Source organism: Saccostrea echinata, unplaced genomic scaffold (assembly GCF_033153115.1).
Source record: "Saccostrea echinata isolate AGI-Se365-2 ecotype Australia unplaced genomic scaffold, CSIRO_AGI_Sech_v1 ptg000054l, whole genome shotgun sequence".
NCBI classification, from domain to species: domain Eukaryota; kingdom Metazoa; phylum Mollusca; class Bivalvia; order Ostreida; family Ostreidae; genus Saccostrea; species Saccostrea echinata.
The window spans coordinates 55,528,352-55,537,285 of record NW_026889803.1 but is presented as its reverse complement, the minus strand read 5'-3'; the positions used below and the strand labels follow the sequence as shown (position 1 = coordinate 55,537,285).

General features: G+C 33.7%; 1 protein-coding gene across 1 annotated transcript; it reads left to right on the top strand.

Moving 5' to 3' along the window:
• The first annotated feature begins 687 nt into the window (after nt 1-687).
• On the top strand, nt 688-2,306 carry LOC133171621 (turripeptide Gsg9.2-like). The gene is made up of 3 exons (XM_061306409.1): nt 688-775; nt 852-972; nt 2,155-2,306. Exons 1-3 carry the CDS (start codon nt 724-726, stop codon nt 2,246-2,248), a joined length of 267 nt encoding a protein of 88 aa, XP_061162393.1. The 5' UTR covers nt 688-723; the 3' UTR covers nt 2,249-2,306.
• The last annotated feature ends 6,628 nt before the right edge of the window (nt 2,307-8,934 follow it).

Genomic DNA, 8,934 nt, shown 5'->3' with positions numbered 1-8,934 from the left:
GCCCTCGTATGGCAACTTATAGCAAAGGTTAAATTTTCTCAAATGCAAATCAAATATGTTGGTACCCAAAGTAAGGTCTTGTCTTGAGGAACATACCTGTGAAATACATGTATTACAAACCCTAGCAGTAACCATTGAATAGATATGGAAAAGGTTTAAAGTTTTTCACAAGAAATACACAGGTGAAATATGAAAGCCGTAGCACCAATTGTTCATAAAGTTACGGCCAAGGTTAACGTTTTTCAAAAGAAGGTCAAATTCCAAGGTCAAGGCCAATGGATTACAATTGTTGGTATCCAAAAGAAGGTCTTGTCACAAGAGAAGACATAGATAATGGGGAGGAAGGAGGAGAAGGGAAGGAAGATGAAGTCCCTCCATCAGGTTTTATATCAATTTTTTATTCCAGCATATTTACTGTGTATTTACTATTTAGTATGTTTATCTGTCGTGTTTTATTACATATAGTAACAATACATATCATTGGAGAATGGGGATTTGTCATTTCTTCGGCTTATATATACAAAGACACACATACTCTATATAGATAATGTATGGCAACTTGCTTAAGGCGGTCCAAACACATCAGTTTCGTCAGCGCACACATCACTCTTATTGCACACCTTTGTGATTAATTAAGTATATTAAACAATGCGTATATGCAAACAATTTGTTTTACATAGGTGAATTTATAATTAACAACAGCTGTGCACCGTGTCTGTCAATATGTGTACACTATTTTTACGTCTTACAATAGTTTTGGTGTTACTTGTCCATGGTAAGTAACCATTTTGTCAAGGGCTACAACTTTTAAAACTTGTGAATGCTTTAGATTCCTTACTCTGCGTTTGTAGTTACGGTCAATGCCAATTCGATGTTGGAATCTAAACTCTGCCAGTACCTGATGAAGATTGATTGTGCTACGAAGGCCGATAACCCGGTCTGCGGTTCTGACGGAAAACTCTACAGTAACAGGTAATGGTTTCAGGACGGTCGGGTCTGTTGGTTTAAGAGTATAGTGATTATAATTGGTCTTTTAAAAGCAGATAATTTTCTTTTTTCTAGTAAGATTGAAGTTTAAAAATAATTTAATCAAGTTTACGTATTAAAACGTAAAACAATTATCATGTTGCCTAACACGTCGGTCATGTAAATGTCATGTGCTAAAATTTGAATTTACCGGGTGGGAGTAAATGCAAATTGATGTTCTTTTTGTATTTACTCCCACCCGTTAAATTCAAAATTCAGAACATGACATAACGAAACGACTTCGGAGGCATCTTAAGGACAAATGACCCTCTGCTTTAAATTTCATATTTTATTTGAACTTCCCAGCAATGATTTTCATCAAGAGCTATATAGCATAAGATTCAAATGAAAAATAGTATGAGGTATGAAGCGCTGCTTATTTTGTTCAGAGATTATTTTTATGTCAGACCATGATATGAAGAAATTTTAACACAGAGAATAGGAAGAGTTATAATTTATTATCAAATCATAAAATTAGAAATGTGAAGTGTATTTATGGAAATAATATTTAGTGTTATACCTATTAAATTCATATTAGAAAACATAATGAAGCGCTGCTTCCTAAGTCAGAATATCACACTGTGTTCCATGTGCTTGTAAGAAAAGAATGCATCCATTAGCAAGAGCTTTCTTTCTTATAAATAGTTTTTCAATGGAAAAAAATGTTATACTTATAAAAATTCTACATATGGTACTTGATATATTAAAGTGTTTTTAAAATGGCCCTTATAAAAGATAGAATTTATTCAATTTGTAAGCGTTTTAAAACTGGATTTATTTTTTTTTCTTGGGGGGGGGGGGGGTTCAACTATAATAAACCAATTTGAAAAGTATAAGCAAAAGGAAATAGAAGTTAATGTTTCCATCATATATCAGGTTTGATCGAATTTTTGACTACTCAAAGGTCTCAATTATTAAACTATATATGGTAAAACAAACTATGAGTAATGTTAGGATTTTTTTTTACTTGGAAAGTTATCTCTCTTGTCAGAGGGTCGTCCCCCCTTAAAAATTAATACGTACAAATAACTAAATATAACGACGACAAGCTTGTATAGAAAGTATTGATCCACAAATTATGTACTTATAAAGATATTCAGTTAGAACAATACAATTTCTTTTTTTCAGTTGTTTCTTTGGACAAGCGGTTTGCAGTGGTTTGGATCCCGGACTAAGACCAATTGGCACAGAGAACTGCATGTCGCCTGTAAATCTCCCATAAAACAGATTATTCTCTTACTCCAATATTTAACTTATTATTAAATTCATCGTATCTTTGATTTCCATTCTTTCAATTGAATAAAACCATTATTCATTGAATAAAACCAGACAATTTTATATTGATAAAGAACGACCTCGGCGATCAGTGAGATATCGGAATAAAATCAGGTATCATTATGTATAATAATGAATGATCCTAGTAATGAGTAAAACATCCAAGTTTCACTTCCGTATGAATTATTTAATATTTGAAAATAGATTACACAGATGAATTAATTTTTTTTAAAACGACTGTTTGGTTATTTAAGATATGGAGTTGCGGATCATTTTTTTTTTAAAAGATTTTTTTTTTAAGCTCAGAGTTCTTTTGGGGTTGGTGGTCTTTTGTATTGGGTTATACACATGTTTGTTCACTGGTATTAGGTAGGTACCGGCATTTAACCGTAATGAATATATCTATTTTTCGCGATTGTTCCAAACAGATAAGTAGAACGTTCTTTGATGTTTGTCGAGAACAACAAAAATATAATAAATATATACGATTTCAAAAATATTGACAATATTAAATACGCAGTGTTTGTGGACCTTAGTGCAGTAGGTAAGTATATAGTGCTTGTTTGGTATGTCTCGGAGGGTGCACATCTCCTTGTCTGAATCACGTCTTGCCCCGACCCAGCCCAGAATAGATCAGTTTTGTGTACTCTTATTACTGTTTACTGATGGAGATCGAACAATTGTTCCTATCTTTATCCTTCCTAGATGCTTGTCACTGATTGGTGTGTGTGGTTTTTGTGAGAGAGGTCATGACCTTAACGTCAGCAGGTTGACTGTTGTATTGTGCACCGGATTGTTTAAATACCTGAACATCTTTTGATAAATCTAAGGACATGACAGAAACTTTTAAAAGACAATGGTGTTAAATATATCAACAAATGTGTGTCAGTCAGTTGAAAGGATCCTCAGATACGATTATTTTAATCTCTCCTGTTGAGACAACAATTCCTTGGCCATACAGAGGCGATGAATGACCAAGAGACCTACTAGAGCTCCTGATCTGTGGCAACGAGAAGTCAGTACTGAAGGCTACCTTCCCTCGTGAGTCATTTGCAGAACTGAACACTTGAAAAGCCTGTGGGAAAAATGGACGTCATATCGATTCTGCATAGATCCACTGTAATTACGCAACAATGTTTTAAGAAATGTCGTGTTTCGTAAGGTTGATTTCAAAGCAATTGATCTGATTGCCGGCATTGAAAGAGGGGATATCTGATTTTGTTTGTTTACAAGTCTGATTAAAGCGTAATTAATTGAATGGACCTTTTCAAGGCCAAATCAACCCGAATTGTATATGTATATTAAGGATACATAACACAAACGCTTTTCTGAAATCCGCAATATAACTATTAGATTTATGTTCATATAGATGAATAATGTTTGCCATAGTAACTTTGAAAACTTTGTAGGATTTTGTAATAATGTCATAAATATGTGCAAAAATTTATATACATTTATGTAGTGTTAAAGGTGAAGATAACGGGCAATGATCAATCTCATGATTCCAGTAAAGAAAACGAACCGTAAACAGGGAACAAAAGGCACAAAGTCGCACATTTAAGAAATTTTTCCCGGGTGGAGTGGGGGGGGGGGTGTGTGTTCCATATCAACTCTAACAAATGTCAGAATTGGAACTTTTTTGATAATTAAAGAAAAAAATCAATTTGCTTTAACTTGGTAAGCTTATTTTGTTGGGGTGGTGCGGGGTGGGGTGGGGTTAGTATGCACTTTCTTAATTCAATTTCTTTCAGTTACGTGACACATGACTCTTAATCTCCTTACCGTTGTAAGAGAGGTCCGTGTTTTCTAGGGGGTGGGGACTCCAAGGTCATTTTTTTGTTTCTTTTACATTTACATAACATTTAAAAACTGAAAAACCCTGGGGAGGGGTTTCCGGAACACCCCCTCCCCCGATCCGCGCATGGAACCATACGTGTAATTATATGTAGACTACTTGAATGTGTTTTTTTAGAACTCAAAAAATATTTAGCATCCAAAAGTCCAAAACCTTCATGTTGATTGTGTCGTAGAGAACAATCACTTTTATCACATAGGCTACATACCCCTAAATCTCTGTGAACATGAGGAGTGCTGCATTATAGAAATGGTTCATCAAACTCTTATCTTTAGCCTCCTATAAACACCAATGCAAGCTTGTTACAGAAAGGACAAGGTATATGGTAAAGGCCGAATCTGGCCCCTTATTTGATGTGAAAATCAGACCACAGTTAAATGGTGTTAGTTTGTTTAAGAACTTAAAATGATGCTTGTTTTATAACCAGTACTAATTTTGATTCAAATCTTACACGGAGGTCATAAGAGGGTGCAGAAGTAGGACATTTTCCCGAATTTCCTCAATTCTGGTCGAATTTTGTCAAATTTGAGACACTTTTCACTTCGAGAAACATAGAGCACAAGCTTGCCTATCTGGCTTATGCTCTATGTTTTCTGAAGCAAAATGTGCTGTAAAATCGATGAAAATTTGCATAAAAGTGAGAAAATTCGGAAATTGACATATTTTCTGACCTTCCTGTGACCTCTGTGTATCCCATAACTTACCGGTATATCCAATACTCATTCTGTGGCATGGTGACAACATGTTTTCAATTGATTAACTATTGCATCATTCTTAAAGACACCCCAAACCAGGGGCCAAAAAGGGGTCTTAGCCTATCTTGTCCTTTGATTGGTCCTACATTTATACGTACCTGAAGAGTTTCTTTGACGCAAAATCTGTTTAAGGATGGGAACTCTGGGGAAGGAAGGGGGGAGGTGAAATAAAAAAAAAGATTAATAACACTGGGTTGAAATACAAAATTAATTAATTGCTTGTTACATAACTACAGATCTTTAATCTTAAGTTCAATAAAATTATTAATGTTTGAACATAGAGAGGAAACTCTGTTGATGGATTATCAGTAATAGTACCTTTTATAATTCGTTCAATTCGTTTACTTCTTCCCTATGAATGATGTAAAATTCATTGAATTAAATTGATCGGAGTATTACCAACTGGATATAGTCTATTGAAATACAGTGAAGCAATTATCCCATAAATTATGTAAACGTTGTATGAATTAACTGAAATGAATTACTTAAAGAAAATAAAAAATAATATTTACCATGATTTTTTGATATATGAAAAAAAAACCCTTAAAAGCTTAGCCTGTTTGATCCATAAAATAAAATAAGATTGGTAACACACCCAGATATCATTGTTTAGACTGTATATTAAAAGTGAAAGAATTTCTTTTAATGACTTGATATTTTCTTTAGAGTTGACTTCATAGTTTATGATAGGTTAAATCTCTACTTTGGCCCAGACATCGCCTTTTACGTGACAACTCATTTTTTGATAGCCTGATATTGCCGTATGCTGCTGTAGGGACTCCCAGGCATTATCCGGGGAGTAGCCGTATTTATAATGACATCACAATACAGTAATCTAATCCCAAGGTACGTTTACAACTCCTGCCTTAGTACCCTATGTTACCATGAGGTGGGTGGATGCAAAACATCATCGCCAAAAAACATTCAAATCGGATCTTGCATTGTAAGGATCAGGCCTGTCCATTATTGAATGGATATCAGGTTCTAGGGCAGTGAACGAATGGACTTAGTTTTACTGCTTACTTGTGTAGTACTCGCGATAAACTATGAACCGTTATTTTCATTAATAAGGTCCGTTGCCAATGCAAATGATCTTTATTGCACAACTTCAATTATTTCTAAAGTGAAAAAAGGCGAAAAGAAATACCAGAATTTAAAACTTCAAAAAGTAATTCACTTCGAGTGCTTTTTTCGTTGATTATTTTGAAGTTTATCGCAATCATTAGACTTCGATGCAAATATAATCAGTGAAAACAAACATTTGTTCATGTGAGATAAGCATTCAAAAGACTTTAGTCATTGCTACCCACGGTTTCTAACCACATCCAGTATCAAAAGTATTCTTATATACGTAATATTAACAAGTTATTTCTATTATTCATGTCAGCAGGGTTGATTGTGTACTATAACAAACGAGATTGTTCATAACGTTCCATCTGTTTTGTTTTTAAAATATTTTAGTCATTGTTACTCGAATAAGGATTGAACAGCAGGCATGATCGAATATTTGTAATCGTTCTCTACACATATGCTTGAAATAAAGACATAAATAGGAAAGAGTATCTTATTGCCATGTTTTGCCAACAAAGTACAAAAATAATTAAATTTTGTCCTCTTCAGTTACTGAATTACGCTCTGTTTATTGCCTTCCTGCAACACCAGATTTGTTGAAATCAAAATTAGCCATAACGTCTCTGTAATTTTAAAGTTATCAATTCCGTAGTTTCTGAACTGGTGTTGAAAGACACTTGTCATTGTTTACTTTCAAAAATAAATTCATGACACCTTGTCATCAATACAGCAGCTCTAGTATATAATCTTTCATAATTCGACTTGAATAAACATTTTTTTACTCAATTTTTTAATTACATAGAACGCACACGTTTGATGCAGTATTTCTCCAGTTTGATATAGAAGGATGTTCCAATATAAACAAACAAGACAAAAGCACTCGTGGTTTCAAATTCATTTGAGAAACTGAGAGAGTAAAGCGAGAGACTCAAACTCGACCAGCGCGTTGGATGAAGACACCTGTTTCGTTATTGACATTTGGAACCAAGGTGATGATTGTGACGCAATGAAACCAAGCCCATCCCGCGCTAGGTCCTCGGAATTCGGATATCACTGAAATCAACTATTCCATCGAAACAATTAGAATTTAAATAGCAGATTGTAGCATTTCAAATTAATGACATACCTTTACATATAAACAAACAAATAAACAAAAAGGTATTGGCAAGAAAACGCGGAATCAAGATAACAGATGAATGAGTTTTTTCCCAACGCATTTCTTTAAATATAAGCAACCTTAGAGTCCATCGGATTTGAATAACCAGAGACAGATTCAAAGCTTCTGTGAATTCAGTTTCGGATTTCGACTAAAATGTGGACTTAATGGAATTATTTGATTCGTATTGGGTAAGAATATTTATATACTTTTATCACATATATTTTGATATATACATTGTATTTAGATTTAAAAAGTAAAGTGTTCATTATAACAAACTGCAAAAATGTAATTTACATTGTGCATAAGTCAAATTATAGGTGCTATTATTGATATATAGATAATTATATAGTTTTGAAAAGGAATGGTTTTCTTCAAAGAGTCAATTGATAAACGACTGGTCACATATACGAGGGTCATTTTTATTCTTTAAGATCAGTGAAACTTAATTTGAATCGTAATCTTTCATTATATTGGTTCACCTGCAATGTAGCCCGTATATCATATAGTCAACAGAAAATGAAAGCTGTCATGTGGGGCGTAAGAAAACATTTCAGATAATATGACAAAGGGTTATCTCCTCACACAGTTCGATTTTCAGTAGTCGGTGTGATTGATTTCAAGATCATATTTCTGTAAACCGAGGTCTGGTCACTTTTGAACCTATTAACAATGAACGCTCGTATTTACCTAAAACTAGGACTGAAAATTAAATTGAAGCATGAATGGAGTATTAAACGCTGGTAAAAGGAAAAGTTACTTTTTAATTGAATGGCAGATCATTAATATTCAATTTTCAAAATTCAGTCTTTTTATAATATTAAATATTTATGAAATATTTAGAGCTTACTGATAAGAAATAATAAAGCATCTAATCGGAGATGATTGCTATTAAGCCGAGGGCATGTTGGTTCTCATTAAATACCAGAAAATAACTGCACATCTCGGGAACAATAGAGACAGGCGCTGATTAGAGTATTAGGGACTTTAATTTCTATAACGATTCGTGCAACTATTCAATTTGTCAAGTTGCATACTACAACTATTTACCCCGCTTATAAACTAAAACTGCTCTAATACAAAGGAGGGTCAATATCAAAGATTCGACGTAACACGAGGTGTCTGCACTTTCTTATTGTTTACTTAACAAACAGATCTAACTTTATAATTCAATAAATGGCGTGTGTGTTAAATTAAACAGGTCCAGATAATGTTTGGTTGCTTCTACCTAATTAACCTTTCACAAGACATGACAAACAGGTGACATCTCCAAGTTTTCATCCAATATGACCCCTCCCAACTGTCTCGAAAAGACCGATCCCAATCTATCGGGTCTTTCCAAAGCTAAAGCGACATACAGTGCACAGACTCCTAACCAACCACTAAATATAAATATTTATTTTAGACAATAAAAACTTTACAGACCAGACTATAGTGTGGTAGGACAGGTGGCCGTTGATATTTTTTTTTATATATATATACGTATAATTCCAGACATTGCTGAGTGATTATGAATGCGCTGTGGTCATTGAGTGACATTACAGTAACTGCAAAGATACAAATATATACTTACATATATTTGAAATTTTAAAAAAAAATTATATGATCAGTTAGATGTGTGGTATTGTCAGTAACTTATAAATGCATTAAAAATATACATGTTATGCATTTGATATGATTCGTTTGAACTGAAATTGCTTTCAAGGGCATAAACTCGTCGTTATCTTTAGATATACACGTAAGGGGTATTTTTCTGGGTAATTCTTATTTCTGATCTCAGTAGGTAAGCATTCCAC

What these genes read in the sequence shown, in the direction of transcription:
- LOC133171621 (XM_061306409.1), top strand. Translation starts at nt 724, where the DNA reads ATGTGTACACTATTTTTACGTCTTACAATAGTTTTGGTGTTACTTGTC. An exon ending in TTTGGTGTTACTTGTCCATG is followed by an intron (nt 776 to 851) that starts GTAAGTAACCAT and finishes CTGCGTTTGTAG; the next exon opens with TTACGGTCAATGCCAATTCG. An exon ending in GGAAAACTCTACAGTAACAG is followed by an intron (nt 973 to 2,154) that starts GTAATGGTTTCA and finishes TCTTTTTTTCAG; the next exon opens with TTGTTTCTTTGGACAAGCGG.